General features: G+C 40.8%; 1 protein-coding gene across 1 annotated transcript in view; it reads right to left on the bottom strand.

Moving 5' to 3' along the window:
• Nucleotides 1–27,906, bottom strand: part of LOC137619486 (nuclear pore complex protein Nup107-like) — a 195,963-nt gene that overhangs the window by 39,233 nt on the left and 128,824 nt on the right. The window contains exons 12-13 of the mRNA XM_068349555.1: nt 7,488–7,684; nt 4,352–4,550 (exon numbers count right to left, since the gene is read on the bottom strand). Coding sequence (XP_068205656.1) covers nt 4,352–4,550; nt 7,488–7,684 — 396 coding nt within the window. The remainder of the gene's footprint in view (nt 1–4,351; nt 4,551–7,487; nt 7,685–27,906) is intronic.

Here is a 27,906-nt window from a genome sequence, read left to right as displayed (position 1 = left end):
TATTAGATGAAACTGACAAAGTCTAGGACATACTGGTCCCAGATTTTGCTCAATATCTTCAGAAAGGATAAGAATTAATGGCAATAACAAGGATTAATCACACTTAAAATAGTAAATTAGCAATAATGATAACAAAAATAAACACAAATACAAATAAAATGCTTGTAAAACTCACAGACTAAAGATAAAAAGTCGGAAAACTGGTCAACATGGCGGAGTCAATACACCTTGCAAGGCTAAATACCCTCCAGAATAGCTACTTCAACTGAAGGGAGGATAGTAAGGATGGTTTTGAAAAGATAAAGAAACAGATGAGATAAATCCCCAGGCATCAATGCCCCTTCTATTAAGCCTGCCCAACATAACATTAAAACCAGTAAGAAAGAATAATATGATAGAATAGTGTGTCTGAGTGTACCCTCAAGCAAGAGAACTCTAACCCAAGACAATGGAAGTCCATGGTACAGAGGTTATGGCACTACCCAAGACTAGAGAACTATGGTTTGATTTTGGAGTGTCCACATAGGAGAGCTGCTTACCATGGCTAAAGAATCTCTTCTACAATTACTGACAAGAAATTAGCCATTGAACATTTATAGTGCAGTAGTTAATCTCTTGAGTAAAGAAGAATTGTTTGGTAATCTCAGTGTTGTTAAGTGTATGACGACACAGGAGAATGTGTAAAGAATAGAGCAGACTATTCTGTGTATTTGTAGGAAAGGGTAAAATAACCCGAGAGAGGGGTCCAATGTAGGACTATCTGGCCAGTAAAAGGACTCTCTAGCAGTAGTATCTCAATGGGTGGCTGGTGCCCTGGCCAACATACCACCAAACGAATAAAAGCTCCAATTAACCAGTCAAAACACTCCTCTGGAGGATTTTGAAGCCAAGATGGGAAAGCAGTGGAACAACAGTCAGGACCCCCTTTTCCACAGAGCAGCCTCCTTTAAAAGTACGGCAATCTAAGGACAAGTCTAAAGTCTGGAGCCGTAACTCAAGTGAAATCATCCATGAAAAGGCTCCTGACACTTAAGGCTAGGTTGTCTACCCTAACATCATCGTCCTCTACGAGACTTTGGTATACTGTAACTCCCTTTATCCCTGGTTTATTCATACCAGAAGGGGAAGAGGTAGGAGAGAAGCCATATGACTTTAGGAAAGGCAACTCTCCACTTTAATTGGCAAGAGTGGGGGGAATGCCTGTCAAGGACTGCCTTGGAGCAGAGGCCTGGATGGTAAACATCCTTTGGGATGGTTACCGCCTCCTGTTCATGGGTTCCAAACCTTCCCTCACTCAGACATCGACAATGTCATTTACATATAATCGGTTCTCTGAGAAACATATCATCATACAAGCAGCGGTGGAAAAATTTAAGACATGGTACAGCCAGTCTAGGACAATTTTCCTGACTTCTAAAGCCACCTGTTCTTGTTGGGGACGTAGATTAGAGGCTTTAAGCCCGTCATTGACCTCTAAGCTCTAAATAAGTTTGTACTTAAAACTTCATGTAAAATGAAGACAGAAAACACTTTACGAGCCGTCATCACAAAAGAAGACTACTGTATACACTTTCAATAGACCTAAGAGATACACTTCCAAATACAAGTCCACTAAGAAGTTTCTCTGCTTCATCCTCAGAGGGGAACTACCTGTTCGAAGTCCTCTACGTCAGACTGTCACCAACCCCTCCAGTGTTCTCCCAAATGTTCAATCTAGTTTTGGCTTGGGCTGACTCGAGGTATCCGCCTTCTTCAATACCAGGAAGACTGGTTGATCTACAAAGAGACAGCTCCTACAACAGTGTGATGAACTTTATCTTTTTGGCAAGCTGTGAGATTCTTAACCATAAGATCTTTCAAAGGTTCAAAACTTGAACCTTCTACATACTGTATAGTAACACATCTAGAATCCAAAAAAATTGCTCCAACAACAGAATGCACAAATGCAATCTTAGATACTTAAGTACAGTATTAAGCATGAATTTGTAACCCCTAATAGCTGAAATATAGTTTCTTTTCATGAAAAAAGATAAAACTGAAGACAAAGCATGCATGGCATATCCATGCAAGGTTCTCACCATTATAAGCCAGATTCTCTCAATATTGTATGATATGACTAAGCCTGCTAAAAGGAAATAAAAACGGGAAATTTTTAGTTCTGGGGTAAATGTCAATATGAGCCAAGCTTCAAGATTGATTGATTGATAGAATTGAAGTTTTCTGGCATCCTCACATCGCAGGTCATTGACACCAATATTGTTTATTATAAGTAAAGAACAAATGAATACTCAACTAAAACCACAAAAGCAAAGATATCATTGTAAAAGTTAAATAACTTTCAGAAGACCTGCTTCTGGAATAAATATAAAAACATTGCTAGCATTGTACAACACATCATGTCCAAGAATCTTGACAAGGATGAACCTGCCATCCTCACCTCGAGCCTCAAATAGCTTTCTATTCCTTTCTGTGCTATAAGTTAGGCATTCAGTCAACAAATGCCTCACTGTTAAGGGCATCAAACAGTCGTTGCAATATAGTTGGTGTTGGCCAGTTAGCAGAAACTCATGTGTCATCCGAGTGTGACTTATGCGGAGACGACAAAGAGTAGTCACCCACTTTCGGGGCATCATGTTATACCTCCAAGGAGATTAACATTTGCAATTTCTCTCATCTTATATTCAATTAAACTACCCAATGCTGTTGCAAATTATTAAAAATAAAATTCTTAATTGTAGGTAAAAAAAAAACCATTACTCTACAGGGAATGGGATACCTTCTTGGTAACAACTCGGCTGCAGCATTCTTTGCTAATGAATCTACCTCCTTATTTCCAGACACACCTATGTGTGCCAGAATCCAGCTAAATCGAACTGTTATACCTTTCAGGCCAATTAGTAAAAGCCATTCTAAAATCTTTAAAACTAAAGGGTTACTAGAACAAAAAACTTTTAAAGCTTGTAGGATACTTCTTGCATCACTAAAAATGGTAAAACTGCCCTCCTCTTTTAACGCTATTTTCTCAATAACAGTTAGTATGCCATACAGTTTGCCAGTAAATATGGAAGACACACGAGGAAGGGCACCTCTACAATTAAAAGAACTACTATATACTCCAAATCCAACGCCAGCATCGGATTTGGAGCCATCACTATATATAAAAGTTTATTCCCTATGTTCTTCGACATGTTCCATAAAAAGAGACCTGGCTTCTAATTCAGTCATGTTCTTTTTTATACCAATAAATTATTTATAAAACAATATCTCTGGTAATTTCCATGGAGGGGTTGGTGATATCCTAAATGGAAGAACTCTATTTATTACTAAATCAAGACCGTTTATTAATTGTTTTACACGAAAACCATAAGGTTGAGGATATTTTGGGTGCAACTCAAAATATTTGCAATGCCTTACAAAGTTTGCAGTCTGACAGGCTAAAGAATTAGGAAGTCTTTGTAATCTAAACTAATACCGACAATAGGAGACTTTCGGTAAAGGTCTAAAGGTAATTCACCAGCATCAACAAGAAGACTTGGGATAGGTACAGTTCTAAACGCTACTGTGGACAATCTAATACCAGCATAATGCATGGCTTGGGGTAGCTGAGGAGTATATTTCACACCCATAACTAATTCTTGAAAAAATTAAGGACTTGTATAATTCTAAAATAGTTTTGCAGTCTGCACCCCACGATATATGGGACAATACTTTTAAAATATTCAGAGCCTAAAAACATTTAGCTTTCAATGCTTTCAAGTGAGGAACCCATGTAAGCCTTACAATCAAATATTAAACCTAAAGATCTACTTTCACTTACTAATGGGATTCGTCACCTTTGATGTATACAGTATATCCGGGTCTAGATGTACTCTCCGAATACAACAAAAATGGACAACAGTAGCTCTGCTTGTCAAAAACTTAAACCAATTCATATCATCCCAAAGAGTAATTTTGTCAATTGAGAGTTGCTGTTTTCTCTCAACCATTGCCATTCTAACTCTAGCAAATAATATGGAGAGATCATCAACAAATAGTTTTGAGAGAATATCTTGGATTTTCCATTAGTGGCTAGTGCAAATAGAGTAACACTTAGCACACTACCCTGGGAACTCCTCCTTTCCTTACATTTCCACTCTGATAGAGCTTACCCCACTCACATGAAAATATCTATGCGAAATAACCAAGCTTCCAGAGAGAAACAATATGAACAGTAGGAGATTTTCCTAGAAATAAAAGTAATTTGTTTATTTCCTTTTTTTCAGGAGGATCAATCATTATACTCGGCATAATAATTTCTTTTGTGTACTAGTAATACAAAAATCAATAATGTACAAAACTGCCAATCACACACCTTAGTAAACAAAACCCTAGTTGCCCCAATTTTGCGAGAAACTAAAAAGCTTCTCATTAGGGCATTAGCTTGACGCAGAGCTTCAGTTCGTTGTCGCTTGTCATACAAAAGCCAATCTATTGCATTTATCTTAACTCTATCCTCTGCAGTGGTTTCTGCTAACACTTGTCCCTCTGGGTCTCTGTTACTTGAAGAAAGCCTGTTAAAAAAACAAAAGCATGAAGTTTACACAAGAATGGTGCATAACAAAAGATGAGTGCATTTTATTTTAATGTAATGTATAATACTTTAGCCAAAAATTCAAATGGCAGAGGATTATTCACAAGTTTCAAGAGATTTCATTATCTTTTCTGTGAATTAATCGATATTTCGATACACTTGCTGTCAATATTCTCAACTATTCAACAATAAAAATTTTACTGTAATAGCAGTTAAATAAAAATTATTAAAAACATTTATCATTAATGAAATAAAATACCGGACGTATCCTGTACTTGTAATTTTTCTCATTCCCTTTCTCTAAGATCACTCATACTGTCTTTATTCACTTTGATATTCATCTCCCAATAGTACCTTTTTTAAACCTTGGCTCCTACTGTGTAGATACTATGAAAACCAGTTCATTATTAATATATTTAGAATGATTTTCTTCTGTCCAGGCAAAAGCATTACTGTACTAGCACAACCAAGGCTTCTCACTTAGTGAGAACCTTTGTTAACATCCTACCACCATTACTTTGTAACAGGATAATTTTACCATCATTGAGTTTTCCTGTTAAAAGAAAGCCAACCATGTTTTTCCTTGGCCTACATCTCTCTTTTCCTCACAGCAATACTCATGGATGTGTGAAGTCAGATCCAGTCAGTTAAAAATGAAATTTTAATAATAATATTTATTATTTTTATACCCACCTGATGTTCACATGTTTTCTCTCTAAAAGTTGTTTAAATATCGATATCTACCTTTAAATAAAACTTTCCCGTTTTCTTTTCTTGTAAAATCCCTCCCCCTCTATTAAAGTATTGAGTTAGTATAGAAGGAGATGTCAGAGTTCCTTTGTATTTATTTCATCCTCAACATCACTAGTTAGTGGGAAGGAGGGGGATGTTAAGAACACTAGTCAAGTATAACAAAACAGTAGGACCTCGCAATAACACACACGATTATAACGGATTTCAGACATAACGGACTAAATCCAGGCAACCTGAGTAGTATTACACTGGCAAAGGTCACCATAAGAAGTAATTAGTTCTGAGGTGTTTATATTTATTTGTTGTACTGTATATGTATTTACATAAAAGGTAATAGAACTATTTTTACCTTATTATTGGCATATCTTTCTAATAAATAGCCTATTTGAGGAATAACTGTATATCATTGAAATCAGCTTTTTTCTATTCAAGCCTCTGAGAAAATGTAACCACACTAAGCTGACTTTACCATCAGCTGATTTAAAGTTACAGCTCTGGAAGATGTGCAAACATATCATCATTTCAGCCTTCCAAAGTCCTTAGTTGGATGTAGGCCTTCCCCAGGTTCCTCCACAGACTTCTATCCCAAGCTATTCTGTGCCACTGTTGCTTATGTTGGTCTAAGTCATCTCGCCAACGGGTTTTTTGTCTTCCTCGGTTTCTTGTGTATCTGCGGGGTGTCCAGAAGGTTGTTCGTGATGTCCATCTGTTGTCTGTCATCCTGGCAATGTGCCCCGCCCAGTTCCATTTGAGCTTGCTAATGGTTTCAAGGATATCCATTACTTTAGTTTTTTGACGTATCCATTTAGCTGTTTTTCTATCCTTCCATGTTAGATTTAGCATAATTCTCTCATGTGCCCTCTGCATTGTTCATAATTTAAGGGAAAGCTTTTTTGTTAGATTCCAAGTTTTGGCCCCAGTGGGGAGGATACACTGATCATAGACTTACCTTTTTAAGATGATAGGAATCTTCTTATTTTTTAACATATACAGTACTGCAAATAATATTCTTAATATAAGTAGAGATAATGTTAATAAATGTTGCTTTTCTTACTGTACTGTATCCTTAGAAAAACAGAATCAAATAAATATACCCATTTTATAAGTTTTTCGTACATATGACGCCCAAAAAAGCAAATGGTTTTTTTTACGTTTCATTGCCAACCCGAACAAAAGAATGAACTAATTTACACATCAAATTACTGTAATCGCTAGTTACACCAATAGCCTCTAGTAAACTATATGAAAACTCTGGTTCGCTATAAAATATTATATTTGTGCAATAATCCTTATATGATGGTTTTAATAATTTTAGAAATTACATGAAAATCCAGCTGAGAAAATGTAAACATTGTCAAAGGATTCAAGCTACCAGTATCAAGGATATGCGCAGATATAAATAAAAACAATTATTAATACATTTTCCAAACTTATCCAAAACATCTTACAATAAATAACACAGTTTTCATACAGTTTAGTAAAAGCTGTTAGCATTGTTACCTACCGCTTGGCTACGAAAATGCGTTTGTTTCTTGTGATTGGCAGTGAAACATCAACCTAATGGCTTCCCTTTCAGGCATTGTATGTAAGAAAAACATAATATAGAATTGGCTTTATTCTTAATTTCTCAGGATACATAAGTAAAATTAATATGGTACCAAGCAGTGTCAGACACAACCAACACTGCCAATCGTAAGTGAAGCTTCACAAAACCACTACCACTATTCTAAATGTTTGTGTAAAATTGCAGTATCCATAAATAAGAGCAAAAAAGTGTGAATCTGAACTTGGTGAAAATCAGGGAATGTTAAATTTGACCTTTTCAAGGTCCAAAAAGATCAAAGATTATGGTGTCATCTTAAAGCCCATTTGAGGTTTTCTATCAGTCAATAACATTAACCGAATGTGTTTTAAGGTATGGCCCTCTGAAATTCAGTGACCTTGAAAATTCAAACACCTCTAACTTTGAACCTACCCATCTGCAAAATTATGCATTTTTACTACTGTATTCTGGTATAGAAAATACAATAATATTGATAGCAATGGAAAATGGAGATTTTGGTCTAGGTTTCAAGTAAATTGGATAAAATTTGGTAAAGTAATAGTTAAAAAATGATATCACTGTAACCTTGACCTTGACACCATGAGGTCCAAAACTAATTACCTTATACTGGTTACAACAGCTGCTGTTATGGCACTTGTATCTAAACCAACATCAGCAGCAAGTTTGAGGGCATGACGACGATGATGATCATCAGTAATATTGTGAAGAAATCGAGCATACCATTCCACTTGTAACCAAACTGGTAACACAGAAGTATACCTCGCCACTTGTTCCACATCACCACGCTCAATAGCTTCCTGGAAAAATTCAAAGTTTCCTTTAACCCTTTCTACTGTAGTTATTTTTGAGTTTTAAATTTTGCTACGTATTGTAAATTAGTGATTTGGCTAAATCAGGTGATGTGCCTCCTGATGATGATAATGACGACAACAATAATAATACCTCATTAAATTGGTCAATAAGTAAACTACTCAAAAAGTTAAAAAAAAACATTCAACGTAAATATTTCCAGGTTATGACACATCTCACAAATATTACTTATATTCCCTCTGACTTTAGTTTGATTATCAATATTCATTAGTACTCAGGATTATCCACATTTGCTTAAGAAATAAATACACCTAATTTTATGACTTTTTAATAAAGGGATTTTGACGTAGGAAAAATCTATTTCTGGGCGAAGGACCTGTGCCGCCCAGTGAATAAGCTCCATTTAGCACTTATTCTTAGGTAATTTACTGCTAAATATACCAGAGAAAAAATGTAAAGGAGTGCTAGGTTAACTAGCTCGCTCACCTATTGGTGTCGGTATAAAATTGGGCGTATATTCCAGAGGTCCCGCACTATTTAGATTAATCCACGACAGAAAACCCCAATAGAGGAGAGCCGTTCAACCTCACTCGGTACTACTAACAATGCATCCGCTCCGAACCCAACTCCTTAGCACCCAAAGTTTGGGGACTCCAAGGGAGAGGAGCTGGGAGGGTTCACTGGGCGGCACAGGTCCTTCGCCCAGAAATAGATTTTTCCTACGTCAAAATCCCTTTTCTGGGCTCGAACCTGTGCCGCCCAGTGAATCTATACAAGAGAAAAATGTCACCAAACTTGCAAAATAAAGGAAAAAACATAAGCGTAAGGGAAATACAAGATGCTTTTAATCAGAGATGAGTACCAAAAAACAATTATAAGGGTATCTTAAATATGAACATAAATCCAATAAGGTAGGTATAATAATGCCGTGAGTGATAATATATACAGATACTCAGGAGCATAAAATTTACAAATATAATAACAGTATTCAGGTGCGAGACCAACGAATACAATAGGGTATAAATGAGGCAGGTAAGAGGGAGAGATAAAGAGTCAAGGCATTAACCTGTGAGTTACTTGGGAGTAACTACGCTCCCTGCGGCTACTGTAGAAAATTTTAGGGCTTCCAAATGTTTAAGGTAGTGTTTCTTGAACACTGACGGTGATTTCCACCCTGTATACCTGGAAAGGTCTGTAAAATTCATGTGGTGAAAGAAGTTCACCGAGGTAGCAACCGCCCTGATATCATGTGCAAGAGGAAAAGAGTCAGGGTTAGCTTGTTTAATAAAATACAAAATTTGTTGCCTGATCCCTTTAATAGTAATGGTACCGCCTTGTTCTCTAACGAATAGAGGCCCCGAGGAGTTAGAGGAGGTCCGGGATAAATAAGACCTAAGAGTAGTGACAGGGCACAGAGACGGATCTTGCGTGAGGGGAACAATTTTCCAGGAGGTCCATCTGTTTTGAGGGTCTTCATTCTTAGCCAAAAAGAATTTGTTAGGAGAAAGAAGGACCTCTCCTGAAGGCAGAAAGTCAATATGACCCGGGTCTCTCGACAAGGCTGCCAATTCAGAAATTCTTGCCCCGGAAGCCAAGCTCACCAGGAAAAGTGTTTTCCTGAGAAGGGGCATGTAATCACAAGAACTGTTAATGGTATCAGAAGCCAATTTGAGTACGTCATTAAGGAACCAGGTCACCGGGGTAGGACGAGTAACCGGTTTCAGTCTGGCACAAGCTTTCGGAATTGAAGCTAACAAAGAGTCGGTTAAGTCTATGTTAAAACCCACTAGGAAGATCTTTTTCAGAGCCGATTTAATAGTGGTGATAGTATTGGCTGCCAGACCTGATTCTAATAAAGATCTAAAGAAAGTGACTGTAAGGTTCAAGTTCATACAGTTCACGTCTGAGTCTATTAAAAATTTTGCCAACTTTTTAACTGCAGAGTCATACTGGCGGATGGTGGAATCCCGTTTATCCGATTCTAGGAACAAGGTGTTTTGAGGATCAATATTGGCACCATGCATAGCCGCAAACTTCATAAAGTCCATAAAGTTAGGGCGCTCTGAATGTTTGAGAAAGCGTACACAACGCGTGTTTGTACTATCTGAGACAGAACCGGATTGGGTATCGGGTGAGGGTATAGTCTCAACTCCCGCAGGAGAGGATACCAGTTGCTCTTGGGCCAGTTGGGTGCGACCAAGGCTACTTGTCCCTTGAAGGATCTCAGTTTGTCTAGAACTTTCAGCAAAAGATTCACCGGGGGAAAGAGATAAATCTTTTCCCAGTTGTCCCAATTCTGTGACATGGCGTCTGTGGCGTAAGCCTGAGGGTCTAGATTGGGAGCCACATATACTCTCAATTTGTGGTTGGATTCCGTGGCGAAGAGGTCCACTTGGAGACCGGGAACCTGAGAGAGAATCCACCGAAATGACTTTAGATCGAGTGACCATTCCGATTCTAGAGGGGAGGTCCGGGACAGGGCGTCTGCCACTACATTCCGGACTCCCGCCAGGTGGACAGCTGAAAGATGCCAATGGTTCGAGGCTGCTAGGGAGAATATGGCTACTAGAACATGGTTCAGAGGCCCTGACTTTGACCCGCCTCTGTTGAGGCAGCGGACCACCACTTCGCTGTCGAGGACCAGACGAAGGTGTTGTTTCTTGGGAAGAGCGAGACGTTTCAGGGTTAGAAGAACTGCCATGGCCTCTAGCACATTGATGTGAAAATGGCGGAACAAGGGAGTCCAAAGACCTTGAACTTTCTTGAGCTGAGAATAGCCGCCCCAACCTGATAAGGATGCGTCTGTGAGAATGATTAATTCCGGAGGCGGAAATCGAAGGGGAACTGACTTTGACAGACTGTTTGCTCTTGTCCAAGGAAGAAGTCTTTCCCGTAGAATGGGAGGAAGGCGGACTTTCCTGTCCCGGAGCTTCCGGTTCGCCCTCGAACGCCAGACACGATTGATATCTTTCAATTTTGCCTTCAGAAGAAGATCCGTCACTGAGGCAAACTGAAGGGACCCCAGAATCCTCTCTTGGAGTCGTCTGGAACTTACTTTGTCTTTGAGAAAGCGTTTGGTGTTCCTTGCAATCTCTAACCTCTTGGGTCTGGGAAGACACAGAGTATGAGATATAAGATCCCATTGCAGGCCGAGCCATTGGAACTTCGATTTTGGAAGAAGACGGGACTTCTTGAAGTTGATCTGGAAGCCTAGAGATTGAAGATAATGGATGACTTTGTGAGTGGCTTTTAGGCAATTTTGGGAGGTGTCTGACCAAATGAGCCAGTCGTCCAGATAGGCTACTACTTGAATCCCTTGATTCCTGAGTTCCTGAACAGCGACTTCTGCTAACTTTGTGAAGATCCTTGGGGCGATGTTGAGCCCGAAAGGCATCACCTTGAAGGAGTAACTTTTGTCCCCTAAGCGAAAGCCTAGGTACGGACGGAAGTGTCTCGCTATCGGGACGTGATAGTAGGCGTCTGTAAGATCGATAGAGGTGGTGACGGCCCCACGGGGAAGTAAGGTCCGCACCTGCGAGACGGTAAGCATTCGAAACTTGTCGCATTGAATGGACAAGTTGAGAAGGGATAGATCTAGAATCACTCTTCTCTTGTCTGAATCCTTCTTCGGGACACTGAACAGCCGACCTTGAAACTTCAGATGTTTCGTTTCTTGTATGGCGTTCTTTTGTAAAAGATCCTGGACAAATTCGACCAGGTCCGGAGTGGAATGTTGACGAAATTTGTTCGGAGGAGGAGGTCCTTGAATCCAACTCCACCCCAGTCCCTTGGAGATGATACTGAACGCCCAGGGACTGAACCTCCATTTGTTGCGGAAGGCATAGAGCCTCCCCCCTACCTGCTGCACCTCAGTATTGGTTTGAGGAGTTGCCTCCACGTCCGCCTCGGAAGTTCTTTCCTCTGCGAAAGGCTCTTCCCCTGCCTTTGTTCTGGTTAGAGCCACGGTGGTAGCCTCTACCTCTACCATAACTCTGGGAAGAGCTATGAGCCTCGTAAGACTGGTTAAAGGCAGGGGAAGTGGCGGAGGCACCAGAAAGCTGGCTCTTAGGTAGCAGAACGGTGACATAGTCATCCGAAGGAGCCTGAGAGGTGGAAGGCTGTGCAGGGACAACAGAAGATGGAGGAAGAGGCAGCCGGAAGTTGGATGAAGCACTCTGCTGTTGCCTGAACTGGGTGGAGGTATATGGTCTAAGCTTCTTCCTACCCCGGGCTTGATAATTTGCGGGGTCATACTTGCGTTTAGGGGTCAAACCCCAACGGGCTTTAAGGCTCTGATTAACCCTAGTGGCCTCCGCCAAGACTTCCTCTACGAGATCCTCGGGGAAGAGATTTGAACCCCAACAGGAGGACCGGATGAGTTTATTAGGTTCATGCCTAATCGTCGCCTCAGCTAGGACATGCTTGCGACATCTGCGTTTAGCAGTAGCGAAGTCATACAAGTCATAATATAAAGACTGTAACGTAGCCTTGTTGAGAGACTTAAAAATACTCTCCGTATCGTAAGTCAAGGCTATCGACTCCGTGGATGTGGCCAGGTTTAGAGTACGGCCCACACGTAGGCGGGAATCATATTCCTGTTTAATGAGGGATTCCGGGAGACGGGGAAGCTTCTCACTAAACAAAACTGAGGCACAGTCTGCTGCAAGCTTGCCGGAGGAAAAGGTGGTATGGACGTTGTCCCAACACTCAATACCTGAGGGAAGAAGGAGGGAGATTGGATCCACCTCTCGGATGGGAGGCAAGGGCTTCTCCTCCAGAGCATATTGAAAGGCAAGCTCTGCCACCTTATTGACGCATGGAGTCAAGGTGTTCTTGTCCATTAAGAACATCGTAAAGGAGCTTTTATAAGGCGTCAGCATGGTGTTAGTGCAGCCGATGTCGTTCAAAAATCTGGCCCAAACAGATTGGGCTTGCTCCTTCGGGAAGATGACCGTCTCTTTGGGGACCTTGTCTAATCGAACTAAAGCTTCCTCGGTAAGCCTGGCATAACCATGAAATGGAAATGCCAGACCAGGAGGAAAGAATTCAAAGTCCTCTAGAGGACGAGTGCCAAGGCCCTCCAGAGTCAACATTCCGTCTGAGAACGGGGAATGAAGAGCCATACGCCAGGGGTTGTTCTTGGCAAACGGCGGGAGCTTAGAGGCATCCGGGATGAGAGAGCTTTGGATTGGACTCTCTCCGGAGCTCCTTGCTCTAAAGCCCCAATTCTCTGACCGAAGTTAGAGAACATCGTGTCCATCCTCGACTGCATCTCCGAAACTAACTTTGCCTGCATCTCCGACAGGATGCGAAGCATGGCTGATTCGGAAAGGCCCGGGCTAGCAGCAGGAGGGGCGGAAGGAACTCCCGGGTCGTGAGACTTAGAGGAGGAACCAGAGGTCTTTGAAGACGGGTTCGTACAATGTTTAGAGCCATGAGAAGTCTTGTGAGGCTTGCGAGCTTTGGGTAAGGTTCTTGAAGTAGACTTATCCTTAGGGGGAACCGGGTATGATCGTTGAGACGAATCACGGTCCCCAGAAAATCCAAGAAAAGAAGAGCGATCAGAAGAAGAAGAAAGAGCGGGGCTGAGGATAGGAATCTCAGCGCCGGACACACCTGCCTCACTTACCACCCTACCTGTATCCGGCTCGTCTAGTAACATTGGTTCGACGTCCAGGTTCATGGAGGCAACATTGTCCTCCAGACCTCCGGGGGCGTCCGATGGATCTTGCTCTGGGTCGATGAGACCCGTTATAGTGGCATCAATGTGGGCAATGATGGGAGCTGCCACATGCCTAGCCACAGCAGCTGAAGACTTGGCGTTGGGGTAAACCATGGTACAGTAGTCCTCAGATAGGACGTACGGCCGCTTAGACTTCACATTCCGGGCAAACCCACCAACCCACACCTTCAGTGTGGCCCGAGCCGCAGACTTTTGCTCCGGGGATGCCTGAAATAATAGTGGGAATTATAAAAGGGAGACTCCCAATGGTCCTTCAAGACCATAGATATCTTACTAATAGTAAAATAAATAAGAAGGCAATATAGCCAACGGGACTCACCGAGTCAGATCCAAGGGTAGTGATGAGGTCGAAGCAAATCACACAGTTATCCGGGTGCCATACCACAACGTCTTCCAGTTGAACCCCACAAGGGGCGTGAGATCGGCAGACGGAGTGGCCACAAGGCTGGTGCAGAACAGCTGCACAGGCCGGCGTCAGACAATGCACCATCTATAAAAAGAATAGTATATGAGAAACTGTAATTCTCTTAAGTAGGGGCGGGTCCGGAGGACCCGGGCCTAACATAGGTCTAACACAAGATTAGAGCTTAACTGTACTATTCTTTAAGTAGGGGCGGGTCCGGAGGACCCGGGCCTAACATAGGTCTAACACAAGAATAGAGCTTAACTGTAATATTCTTAGGTAGGGGCGGGTCCGGAGGACCCGGGCCTAACATAGGTCTAACGCAAGGTTAGAGCTTAACTGTAATATTCTTACATAGGGGCGGGACCGGAGGACCCGGCCTAAACATAAGTCTAACTTGAAACTAAAGTATAGCAATCCATTCCGGTCAAGCCGGGAGCATAAAAAAGGATGCAATAACAAGGAATTAAGACACATGGTGTCTGATTTCCCGGGGCAGGGTAGACCCCGGGCCGGGAAATAAAAGTATATCCAATACCAATTCATTTAGGGACTCCGGGGTAGTGATCTGTCATATATAATCATCATAGGAAATGTTATAAAATAATAGGGGGGGGCGGAACTGTAGCTAAGAACCGCCAATCGAACCCGGAGGGTTTCGTATAACATAAGCCAGAATGAAAAGTGAATATAAAATAGGGTGCACCGGGATCCAACTCTGTTGACCGGTGGCCAACCAGACTAGACAGAGACGAACCCGCCGGGCCACCCGGAGGACAAAGTCCATAAACACTGAACTACCCCCTCTAAAAGGAGGGAAGGCAACGGTCCCTTAGTGGAGGGGGGAGAAGCCTAGCCGCCCACCTAGCTAGAGGGGGAGCGTGGGGGAGGATCACGTGATACGAGGCAGCAGGGCTACCAACTGACGATCCCCAACCAGACAGATCAAACGGAGTAATGGCACAAATATTCATTATAATAATAATAGCGTTAAAAATTATATGAATAAACACATAGAAAATTTTTGGGCAAGGCATGCAACATAATAATCAAATCACAAAAGACACACCTGATGGCTAAAAATAACATTGCCGCCTAGCACGAAGGTCGGCAGCCATAACGATACGTAAATGATATCGGCCCAAAAATTGAACCACGAGGATTCTAAACGCTAAATAATGAATATTCACAATAACAAATAATATTTGATAATAAAAATAATACACATAGTAACACCGCAAGTGAAACTTAAAAGCTCTCAAAAACAGGAGTACCAACTGTAGTGAAATCAAGCAAGATCGGTATGAACGAAGAGAATAAACTCCTATAATATAAATATTAAACGATCTAGGTTGCTCAAAACACAGTAAAACCCAGCTTGGTACTTAACTTAGACGGTGTCTCCTGGGAAACCGACGAAGAAGCCATAATTCAATGGAAAATAAACCAAAATCGAGAGCACAACAAAAATGCGGGTTACTATACTCGTCGTGCTAAAAGGAGTTGGGTTCGGAGCGGATGCATTGTTAGTAGTACCGAGTGAGGTTGAACGGCTCTCCTCTATTGGGGTTTTCTGTCGTGGATTAATCTAAATAGTGCGGGACCTCTGGAATATACGCCCAATTTTATACCGACACCAATAGGTGAGCGAGCTAGTTAACCTAGCACTCCTTTACATTTTTTCTCTGGTATATTTAGCAGTAAATTACCTAAGAATAAGTGCTAAATGGAGCTTATTCACTGGGCGGCACAGGTTCGAGCCCAGAAAAGATTAAATTCATGTGTACAGTAATTGTTTAACTTATGTAGTGTCAATATACAGTACTGATAACTTCCTTTGATACATACAGTATATACAGTAATACCTCTCAGTACAAAAATTTCTACATACAAAAAATTAATGATAAGAAAAGACATAAGAAGATTTTTTTTCCTATTACAAAAAATACCTCATGATACGAGCTGAGATTCTCCTGAACGCCAAAAAATATTTTCTAAATTTGCGTGCCGCAAAACTGTAAACTCGCCACCATCCTCCTGTTCTCTCATTGGTTATATCCCTAATTTGCTGCTAGTTACCGCCGCAAGATCCTGCTCTCATATTTTATATCAATAACTACATTTTTAAGTTGAAAATCTCAATGAACAGTACTATTTTGCGTATGAACAGCATTTACATATGCACGATGCTATTACACTTATCAAAACAATAGAGATATATTTTTATTTCATTTTGGTAAGTGAATAACAGATTGTAACATCTTTTTTTCCTTTTAATGTCAATTTTATATCAATAAGTACATTTTTACATTAGAGAACACAATGACCAAAGCTGTAGTACATGTACGAACGTACAATGCTACGACATATTTTAAACACATTAGTGATATATTTTTCTTTCATTTCGGTAAATAAATACTAGCTGAACTTGGGACGAAGGTTGTTTATGAGATCAGCATTGTCCCTCGATGTCGCTCACTATCATGCAGTTCACTATAATGTTGCTACATTTAACATCATATTTAAGAAGGCCACATAATAGCTGTGTTTTTTCAATTGTAGATATTACCATGGAATTTGGTAGGAACTGATAAACTGTTTCCCATCAATCCCTGAAATTTTCTCTTGGATATGTGAATTATTCTAGGAACAATTTACTCCACCGCCAAAAATAACCATTCAACATATACCGAAATAAACATTTGCTGTGGCTTTTCTGAAGCAGATATCAACATGAAAATTGGTATTGACACAGTAAATATCCCTCCCAAAAATCCTTGAAAATTTAATTTAGATATGTGGAAGTAATTTACGGTGACGCCAGAAATTGCTACAGTGACTATTTTATGTCAAGTATCAATAAAAAATTGGTATGAATGTAGTTCACATGACACCCATCAAACCCAGAGAAAATCATTTGGATATCTGTAAAACTCTAGTAGTAGTTTGTAGCTTCTCACTGATTTTTTAGCTAAAAATCGTCACTTGCGGACAAAAGTGACAGCCAAGGCATGCTTATAGCATGTATGAACATGAAATTTGGCAGAAACAAAGCTTATATACATCTAAATAAACCCTTAAAATTCCATTTGAATATATTTATTGGTATAGGAGTTATTGACCCCACTGCCGAAAATATCAGCTGAATTATTCTGGGAACAATTTACTACACTGCCAAAAATAACCATTCAACCCATACAGAAATAATCATTTGCTGTGGCTTTTCTATGGCAGATGTCAACATGAAAATTGGTATGGACAATGTATATATCTATCCCATAAATCCCTGGAAATTTCATTAAAATATGTGAAGTATTGCTACTGTGACTTTTCTATGGCAAGTATCAATGCGAAAATTGATATGAATGTAGTTCACATAACACCCATTAAACCCTGTTAAAATTATTTGGATACCTGTAAAACTCCAGCAATTTGCTCCTTCTCATTAATTTTTTTACCCAAGTCGTCACTTACGAACAAAAGTGAGAGCCAGGGCATGCCTATTGCAGATATAAACATAAAAATTGGCAGGAACAAAGCTTACATATATCTAAATAATCCCTTAAAATTTCATAGAATATATTTATTGCTATAGGAGTTATTGACTCCACCACTGAATATATCAGCTGTTTCCCCCCACACGGCCTCCGCTCCGAAATCTATGGTTAGGGAATGACTGAGCTACGGGTTAAGTGAGATATATTAACAAAATTTTGGCATTTCATATATGGTCACTCACTTCGTTCGTGACAAACATGGTAAAATTTTTCCCTTTTAGTGTCATGATTATTTATCTACAATTAATTCCATATCAATTAGTAAATTTTTTAATTTAAAAACCATGAACAGTACTGTATTGTGTGTATGTACAGTATGTATGTACACACAATGCTACTATGCATATTAAAACACTAGCGATATATTATTTTCTCATTTCGGCAATAAAAAAGTTAAAAATCGTTTTACTGAACAATTAAAGTTTATTCATTCTACAAAGAAAGATCACGTACATATCAATATCAATGAATCTTGCTTGTACAGTATTACAATAAAATAGCTTAAAAATACATGTAAAAAAAAAATCAGGTAGGTTACTTATTAATGTATCACCAATGAATATTAATTGTTTAACTGAACAATAAAATAGCAAAAGTTTAAAATATGCGTCAGTTGAAGAAAACGGTTTAGTTATGAATGATAGAAAACATACCTCTCTCTGGTAAGGGTAACTTTAATAAAATACAGTTCAGTACAAATGTTACTGTATATTTCATACGTGTACAGTATTGTATTGTAAGTATTGTACTATTCGTATTGTATTATATTCCATTTATTATTGCATTATTTTCTTATAACTATTTCATTTACAGGTATTAACACTTAGGTTAGGTATCACGTGTTCCACCAAAAATACAAACCTTCATTCATTACATCGGAGATTTACCTCAAGGTGGGTGGAAGTCCTTTCAACTGGCTATAACGTTTTGACCCGGGATAGCTCCATCTGAGCATGATAATGAGAGGGATGAGCATCCTGACACCTCATAAGCCAATGGTCTATAAATACCGAACTAACACCAGAACTCCTGCCCTCAACCAACTGCTAATAATCCTGTGAGGAGCTAAAGCAGCTATATCACTTGCTGTGCAGCTACCATGGGGCCTATCAAAATTAGGGTTCTGTGTGTTTTACTTTGCAGGTACAGTAGTGGTAGTGGAGGTAGACTGTCTCTTCCTTACGCATTGTAGTACCTGCATCACAAGAGAGCTCTTCTTGAATACCAGGGATGTACTTATGCTCGACTTCGTGTCATACACACTACTGTCGAAGAGAGAAAGGATTAAGGGCACAGTTCATGACCTATCTGATCCACAAGGACAAGGTGTACCTCATCACCCTCTTCTCGACTCTGCCTGTGTTGACATGCAAGTGCTTGATTCGTGGGTGAGATCCTTGAGTAAGTTTTAGTAGAGCCTCAGTGCTCTTACAGGACAAAAAGGCAGCCAATCAGGATCATCGGTTAGGAATTTGAGTCTAGCAACGAACTCAAGGATGAAGCTGAAAGCAACTTGCCCCCTTACCAGAGAATGGCTGATGTCGTAGGAGAGACCATGCAACTCGCTAACCCCTTAGCAGCGGTTAAAGCAAGAAGAAACCGTTTTGTGAGTTAGGTCACAGCTCAAAGAGCGATGTAAAAACTTGTAAGTGCTCCTTCTAGGAATAAGATAACATTCCACGAAGGTGATTACATTTCCAACGATGAGCAAGCCTTTTCAAACACTGTACAGTATAAGCATGAACAGCTCTTCCAATGAAAAAACAGCAACACCTTTCAGTCTAAAGACTTGATTTAAGGCTGAACAATAGCCTTTACCACCAAGGGTGAGCAAAGTTTGCCTCTTGAAAAAAGGTAAGAATTCCATGAAGAAGCGTATGGTGGTTCCGAGCAGAGAGACACCCCTTCCACAATGCTAACCACAAAATATGCCTACTTTGCCTCGTAGACTGAGGTCATAGACCTACTGAGGTAATCGGAGATCTGTTTTGCTACTGGCTGCCAAGATCCACTCTCAGTAAGGAGATGCTGGATACCCTCTAGGGGCGCAAAGTCATAGGGATCCCATTGGTAGATTGTAAAACTAAACATATGGTTGATTTAGCAAGTTGTGGAGAGAAGGAAGCTTATCAGAACCTTTGTCAGCAGCATAATAAAATTAGGGTATCATTCTGCATGTTGCAATAACAGGACTATCCATGTCATGGAGAGATTGGTTACGGATCTTACCCTGTTGAGGAATATCCTCATTAAGCCAAAAGAGGGGATCTCTTAAGATGTTCCGGTTATCCCATGGACGTTAGAAGGCAGCCTGAAGCGCTACCTATGGGTCTGGTACTGGCGAGCAGGACTGATGATACTGCTGGTTAAGGGATGTCGACAACAGGTCTATTGTCGGCGAACCACACAAAGTTGTCACTTTGTTTGCTATGCGAGGAACCAAAGACCCCCAGAACGAGCTGTCAGTCTTCCTGCTCAGTTTGTCTGCCGAAAAGTTCTTTTGCAGGATACGAACTGGGCTGACAGGGAGATCACATTGTCTTCTGCCCCTCACAGAATTTCAATGGCTTGTTGCCATGAAACAGAACCTCCTGGCTTGTATAAATTTGTCCGTATTGTCGTGTTGTTACTCATTAACATTACTGAGTAATCTGAATGGAACTGTTGGAAATGTTGAATAGTACAGTAAATTGTTTCCAACTCCAGGAGGTTTATGTGGCATTGCCGATCTGACTTCACTTCTCTTGTAGTTTATTTACTTATTTCCTTTCCTCACTGAGCTATTTTCCCCGTTTGAGCCCTTAGGATTATAGCATCCTGCTTTTCCAAATAGAGTTGTAGCTTAGCAAGAAATAATAATAATAATCAGTAAAGAGCATCAACTCAGAAGAGGGATAAAGAAGCTCTACCCTTTGGAGACGGTTTGGATTGAGGATCCAACAATTAAGATCATCATTTGCTCCAGTTCCAGGAATGAGCATTCCAGGAGGATCCTTGTCATAAGACCTAAAGGTCTTTAGCTGCCACTGAAGTGACAGCATGAGAAGACAACTGTTGGGCACTAGACGCTCTAATGAGGCCAAGTAACCCAGCATGTACTACCAAGGATGGGCTTGTAGCTAGCTTCACATCAGTAACTGACAAGACCCTTCCTTGAATCTTGCGATTCTTACCCGTGACGATAAAATTTCCCTCGTGTCTATCTGCACTTCAAGATATACCAAGCCATACTTGGGATCCAAAGAGGAGTTCTCCAAGTTTTCCACCACCCCCAGGTCGAGGAGAAACTCGATAAGCATGGCTCGATGTTGAAGACAAATGCTGTCGGCTTCTATCCAAACTGAACTGGGGTGAACATTCAAGTGAAAACTTGAGGGGCTGTATACACACCAAAGCACAATACCCAAATTTGGAATATCTATTTGTGAAAAAAGAAACTTAGGTACTTCCTTGAAGACAGATAGTAAGCCTACCTAGTGAGAAAACTTGGAGACTTGCAGCATCTCACGAGACCCCAGTGGTGAAGCATTGGGTAGCCGGAGGATCACATGAATTACTAAAACTCTGGAGAGCTTAGCTCCGAAGAACCGTTGCAATTTGGCGTCAAAGTCGTACTGGAAAATAGATCAGGACCGTGACCCGCCACTGGCTTGCAATCGTGATCAAGACCTGCCACTGGAAGTCGCTAGTGATGAATACTTGCCACTAGCGAGTGCTCGTAATCGAGTTGCCACTGGTGCTCGCTCGTGATCGAGACTCGCCACTGGTGCTCGCTAGTGATCGAGACTCGTCACTGGTGCTCAATCATGCATGACCGAGACTCGCCACTAGTGCTTGCTCATGATCGAGACTCCCCACTAGTGCTCGCTCGTGATCGAGAATCGCCACTGGTGATTGCTCATGCTCGAGCATTGCCACTGGTGATCACTCGTGATCGAGAATCACCACTGGTGATCACTCGTGATCGAGAATCACCACTGGTGATCACTCGTGATCGAGAATCACCACTGGTGATCACTCGTGATCGAGAATCACCACTGGTGATCACTCGTGATCGAGAATCACCACTGGTGATCACTCGTGATCGAGACTAGCCACTGGCTAGCAATCGTGAACGAGACTCGCCACAGGTGCCCCAATCTGTCTCTCACACTCTACCTTTCAAGACAGAGCGTAAATTTGGTACAGATAGTTGGGCTAAGAGCGCAAGCCAGTATTCCGCCACTCTTCTAACAAAACTAGTTGAGCTAGATGACGAGCTTATTGGATGAATCATCCTAAGTGACTAAGCGAGCTGGAGATTCATGGAGTCTCCAACGTTAAACCTACTTGCAAGCATGCATGCCTGTAGTCCCCGAAGAATAAAGAATATCTTTTAAGCTATTTCAATATAAATCACATCAGCACCAATTTGTTATAGAATATCATAGTTTTCATACATCGCTCTCCCTCTCTCTCTCCAATTTGTTATAGAATATCATAGTTTTCATACATCTCTCTCCCTCTCTCTCTCCAATTTGTTATAGAATATCATAGTTTTCATACATCTCTCTCTCTCTCTCTCTCTCTCTCTCTCTCTCTCTCTCTCATTTAATTTTTACTTTGCTTAAATCTATGTTCGATCGTAGACAGAAATTAAAACGGCATTCAATTTCATCAGCTGATCTGTGGCTTTAGTCGACAGCATAACGTATCTATACTGAATGACGTCTTCAATAATCCTGTTTTTCGATGTTATCTGAACTTTGTTTAATAATCTATGGACTTTTCTATTATCATACAAGATGTATTTTAACAAGAGCAATTATCAATTTTTTATTTTGGTTTTGTGTCAGCTGTTATCAAGGTCACGACAGTATCACGATTATACTCACATATCGTTAACAGAGTACTATTGATATGATTTAGCTCCCTATCACGTAATCCTTGAAAATAAAGAAGAACAATGTTCAACGAACACTTAACCAGTTTATCAAAATGTGCATCGAACAACAACAACAGACGAATTAATTGTTGGTACTGACGATACGCAGCCATTTATGTAGGCTACGCGATGCAAATAAAGATACTGAATGTAAATACTAATAAATGTGACAACTAAGTTTAATTTATACCATTACAAAATAATTATAACAACTTCATTTATCATTTACCCTTACCAAATCTTTCTATTTTATACTATCTTAGAACATACCATATTCACAAATAAACAGCCCACACATAGCTGCCAAAGTCAAGAATCATAGCTCAATGTTGGAGAAGGGTCCTCACCAGTATGACAGGATTAGCCAGTCGTTTAGATAGTGTAAAAGACAAATGCTGCTGGAGTGCACCTAAGCTGAACTTGGGTGAACACTCAAGCGAACATTTGAGGGGCTGTCGCCACACCAAAGCACAGCAGTGGAAAAGAGCATACTGTATCTTTCCACACAGATTAAATCTTAGGTACTTCTTTGAAGCTAGATGGATAGGATCTGGATGTACATGTCTTTGAGATCCCTTACGATCATGTGGTCTGGACCTGAGCCCGCTAGGTATCGAACTACCTGGTGAGCCAATCTGTAGACTTGTGGAGTCTCGTGAGACCACAGTGACTAAGCACTGGGTAGGAAGCGGATTGCAAGATTAACTGCTAGTTCCGGAGAGATCAGCTCCACAGACCCAGAGCACTCTGGCATCCAGTTACTCTGAAAATAGACCAGGATCGTGACTGGCCACTGGTGAGTGACTATAATCACAAGTCACCACAGGTGCGCTAGCCTTGACATGTGGGCTAACCTGCGTTTCGCACTCTACTTCACAAAATATTGAGTGTGAATGCAACACAAGTACTTGGGCTGAGAGCAAGTGCAAGTGTTGTGCCATTCTTCTAACCTAAAAGAGCTAGGTGGTGATCTAACCTGGAAAGTCAGCATAGTTAACTACACAAGCTGAGTCTTCAACAAGCTGCACTAGTGCTTACAAGCAGCCTGCTTACAAGGGTTACTGCCAACAGTACCCGAAGGGTCAACGAGCTTAAAGGGGTGAAGATAGGGGTCTCTATCCTCACATTGAGTGAGCTCAGCAAGGACACTTGCTCTGAAAGGAGAGCACGCTGTAGGAGCGGCTCTAGTGACCACTATCTTACAACCCTCTGATGGAAGATGATCTGTTGCTGCCATCCTTACACAAAGCTGACAAGGAAAGGCAATAAGGTCAAGGCCTCCAGGTCAAATGGCAAAGGATGACATACCAAAGGCTAGGAAGGAACTCTAAGTGACTACTCTGAGAATGTGCTCAAGTAAAAACCTCAGCACCTGCTCAGATCTGCTGAAAGATCACCTCTTTCTAGCAAACCTCTCTAATAAAAGTAGAGCTCTCACCTTTGGGGGCGCAATCCAGGCATGCGTTTAGCTTGAATCAAGTTGCACGCCTGGCTCGCAAGGTGTTGAGAGATCACTTGCCTCAAGCAAAACTCTTAGGTGAAAGCCATCAGCCACTGAAACAGTTGCCAAGATCTCCTAGGAACTCTGAAGATCTAAAGCGCTATTGCGTAGGAAACGTGAGGATGCTCCCGAGCTCTGTAGATAGACAAATTACCAGGCAAGGATAGCAGGCTGTAGTAGCAACTGTGTCTGCTGAAAAACCCCAAAGGGTCGGTAAACTCAGAGGGACAAAAAGGCGAGTATATCTCTCAAGGGAAAAGCTAGCTTCCACTTAAGTATGCAGAGAAAGTCGAGAGGTAGCATAAAATGTAAACCTCGTAAATTGCTAAAAGCAATTTGATTACTGACCAAGTCAGGCGATCAGATCGCAAAGCAACCACTTCCAATAAATGAGACTGAAAACTTTGAATCAACAGCACTCAGCTAGGTTGTGTGTTGCTTTCGTGTGTCATACGACAGAGCGGCTTACACAGACGGAAACCGAGTTCCTCATAGAGGTTCTCTGACTTCAGGGAGGCCAAACTCCAAAAGAGATAAAGTGAGCCCCTGGGCAGAAAGGTGTTCACCTTTAACCAACATAAAGATCCCTGAGATGCTAATGTGTCATAATGGAATAAAACACAGTAAAAGTTTCATTTGCAAAAGCCAGCGAACGTGGGAGACGTGTTTTCAACCAAGGCTGGGAGCAAAATGAAGACAGTATGAGTGAGCAGGGGGATGCTTCTCCGAGCTACCACTGGTAACACATGGAACGGCTATTGATAACTTATAAGTTTTAATGTTCGTATGCCAGCTTGTGCCGATTTGTTCCCCTACGAAAAGAACAAAGGTTTGTATTCCTGTTGGAACAAAGCAGTTTTAATATCAGAACAGTGATGGAAACTGATTTGTGCATAAATTTTTACTATTTTTTAAAGGGGTAAATTTTTAAATAACCTTTACACAAGGTTTACATGTGGTGTATAGTTAAATTCTTCACATTTTACAATAACCAATAATAAACCCAAAGGTGTAGTAGTTGTTGTAAGGCTTGAAAATAACATACGGAAAGTAATCTTATCGCAGTAATGTGAAATTTAGTCGTATTTCCAAATATTCCAACTAATTTGAAGTCCTGAGTGGCTCTATAATGAATTGTCACATAATGGGGGAGGAAGACCCTATACAGTTATACGTCAGGATATGAAATTAATTCATTCCAGAATGGCTTTATCATGATTTTTTCCTATAATGTGTCTGGTTTTACATGTAAATCACCTAATTCCTTCCAAGACCTACAAAAACACCACATTAAATTCTTTAGTAAGGGTATAACCAGATTGAAATAAAGAAAAATACATTTGAATCATTCACTATACTTGACCTAATGGTTGATACCTGTGAATGAAGTAGATATATGAGAACATAATGTAATAATGAGTTTTTCATGAGTTATCATGAGTTTTTCGTATACAGAAACTTTCATATTTAGAGGTATTACTGTATACAGCATAACCATATATGGCTTTAACAAATTTTCCTAGCATTTCAAAAAATATTTGTTCTTTTACTGCAAGGTACGTGAGGCAAAGAGGGCAGCTGACCTGAGGTGGGGTGAGGGATTGGGTCATTCATATGAAGAGAATAAGAAAAAGTTTTGGAAAGAAGTGAAGAGAGTAAGGAAGGCTGGCTCAAGAATTGAAGAGACAGTGAAAGATGGAAATGGGAGGTTGTTAAAAGGAGAGGAGGCAAGGAAAAGATGGGCGGAATATTTTGAAAGTTTACTGAATGTTGAGGATAATAGGGAGGCAGATATAATTGCTGTTGCAGGTGTTGAGGTTCCAGTGATGGTAGATGAGAATGAGAGAGAGATTACAATAGATGAAGTGAGGAGAGCACTAGATGAAACGAGAGTAGGAAAAGCGTCTGGTATGGATGGTGTGAGAGCTGATATGTTGAAGGAAGGGGGTGTCACTGTACTTGAATGGTTGGTGAGATTGTTTAATATGTGTTTTGTGTTGTCAATGGTACCAGTAGATTGGGTTTGTGCATGTATTGTACCACTATATAAGGGTAAGGGAGATGTGCATGAGTGTTGTAATTCAAGAGGTATTAGTTTGTTAAGTGTAGTTGGAAAAGTGTATGGTAGAGTAATGATTAATAGGATCAAGGATAAAACAGAGAATGCAATCTTAGAAATACAGGGTGGTTTTAGAAGAGGTAGGGATTGTATGAATCAGATTTTTACAGTTAGGCAGATATGCGAGAAAAATTTAGCAAAAGGTAAGGAGATGTATGTTGCGTTTATGGATCTGGAGAAAGCGTATGATAGAGTTGATAGGGAAGCAATGTGGAATGTGATGAGGTTATATGGAGTTGGTGGAAAGTTGTTGCAAGCAGTGAAAACTTTCTACAAAGGTAGTAAAGCATGTGTTAGGATAGGAAATGAAGTGAGTGATTGGTTTCCGGTGAGTGGGGCTGAGACAGGGATGTGTGATGTCACCATGGTTGTTTAACTTGTATGTTGATGGAGTGGTGAGAGAGGTGAATGCTCGAGTACTTGGACGAGGATTAAAACTGGTAGACGAGAATGACCATGAATGGGAGGTAAATCAGTTGTTGTTTGCAGATGATACTGTACTGGTTGCAGACACAGAAGAGAAGCTTGGCCGATTAGTGACAGAATTTGGAAGTATGTGTGAGAGAAGGAAGTTGAGAGTTAATGTGGGTAAGAGTAAGGTTATGAGATGTACGAGAAGGGAAGGTGGTGCAAGGTTGAATGTCATGTTGAATGGAGAGTTACTTGAGGAAGTGGATCAGTTTAAGTACTTGGGGTCTGTTGCAGCAAATGGTGGAGTGGAAGCAGATGTAGGTCAGAGAGTGAATGAAGGTTGCAAAGTGTTGGAGGCAGTTAAGGGAGAAGTAAAAAATAGAGGGTTGGGCATGAATGTAAAAAGAGTTCTATATGAAAAAGTGATTGTACCAACTGTGATGTATGGATCGGAGTTGTGGGGAATAAAAGTGACGGAGAGACAGAAATTGAATGTGTTTGAGATGAAGTGTCTAAGGAGTATGGCTGGTGTATCTCGAGTAAATAGGGTTAGGAACGAAGTGGTCAGAGTGAGAACGGGTGTAAGAAATGAGTTAGCAGCTAGAGTGGATATGAATGTGTTAAGGTGGTTTGGCCATGTTGAGAGAATGGAAAATGGCTGTTTGCTAAAGAAGGTGATGAATGCAAGAGTTGATGGGAGAAGTACAAGAGGAAGGCCAAGGTTTGGGTGGATGGATGGAGTGAAGAAAGCTCTGGGTGATAGGAGGATAGATGTGAGAGAGGCAAGAGAGCGTGCTAGAAATAGGAATGATTGGCGAGCGATTGTGACGCAGTTCTGGTAGGCCCTGCTGCTGCCTCCGATGCCTTAGATGACCGCGGAGGTAGCAGCAGTAGGGGATTCAGCATTATGAAGCTTCATCTGTGGTGGAAATGTGGGAGGGTGGGCTGTGGCACCCTAGCAGTACCAGCTGAACTCGGTTGAGTCCCTTGTTAGGCTGGAGGAACGTAGAGAGTAGAGGTCCCCTTTTTTGTTTTGTTTCATTTGTTGATGTCGGCTACCCCCCAAAATTGGGGGAAGTGCCTTGGTATATGTATGTATGTATGTACTGCTCTATTGAGTCTATAGTACAATGAAGATGCATTACACATACCAAAAATACATTTCCAATGCTTAAAAAACTATTTCTTAAAATGGAGATACAAATTGTGCAATTTTTTTATTACCAGTTAGGAAGATATGTAAAGGCATCTGCAAAGTACTCAAAACTAAATACGAAATTTTCTAAAGTGCTTATTGCCCATAGTAATGTAAGTTTGTCTACCATGGCTCTTCTCAATATTTTGGGAGAGCCAACATAAAAAATAAAAGAAACTAAAGGGGATTTTTCTTCTCCTCGTTCCTCTTAGCCTGATAAGGAAATCAGTCCAGTTTGGTGTGTACTGCTAGGGTGACATAGACCACCCTCTCCTGTATTTTACCACAAATAAAGCTTCATATACTGACTCCCCTATAGCTAATACATCAGCAGTCAGGTAGCAGTAGGGCCTATT

This window comes from Palaemon carinicauda, chromosome 26 (assembly GCF_036898095.1).
Source record: "Palaemon carinicauda isolate YSFRI2023 chromosome 26, ASM3689809v2, whole genome shotgun sequence".
Taxonomy (NCBI): domain Eukaryota; kingdom Metazoa; phylum Arthropoda; class Malacostraca; order Decapoda; family Palaemonidae; genus Palaemon; species Palaemon carinicauda.
Note: the sequence above shows the minus strand (reverse complement) of the source record. Positions and strands in the feature narration are given on the sequence as shown.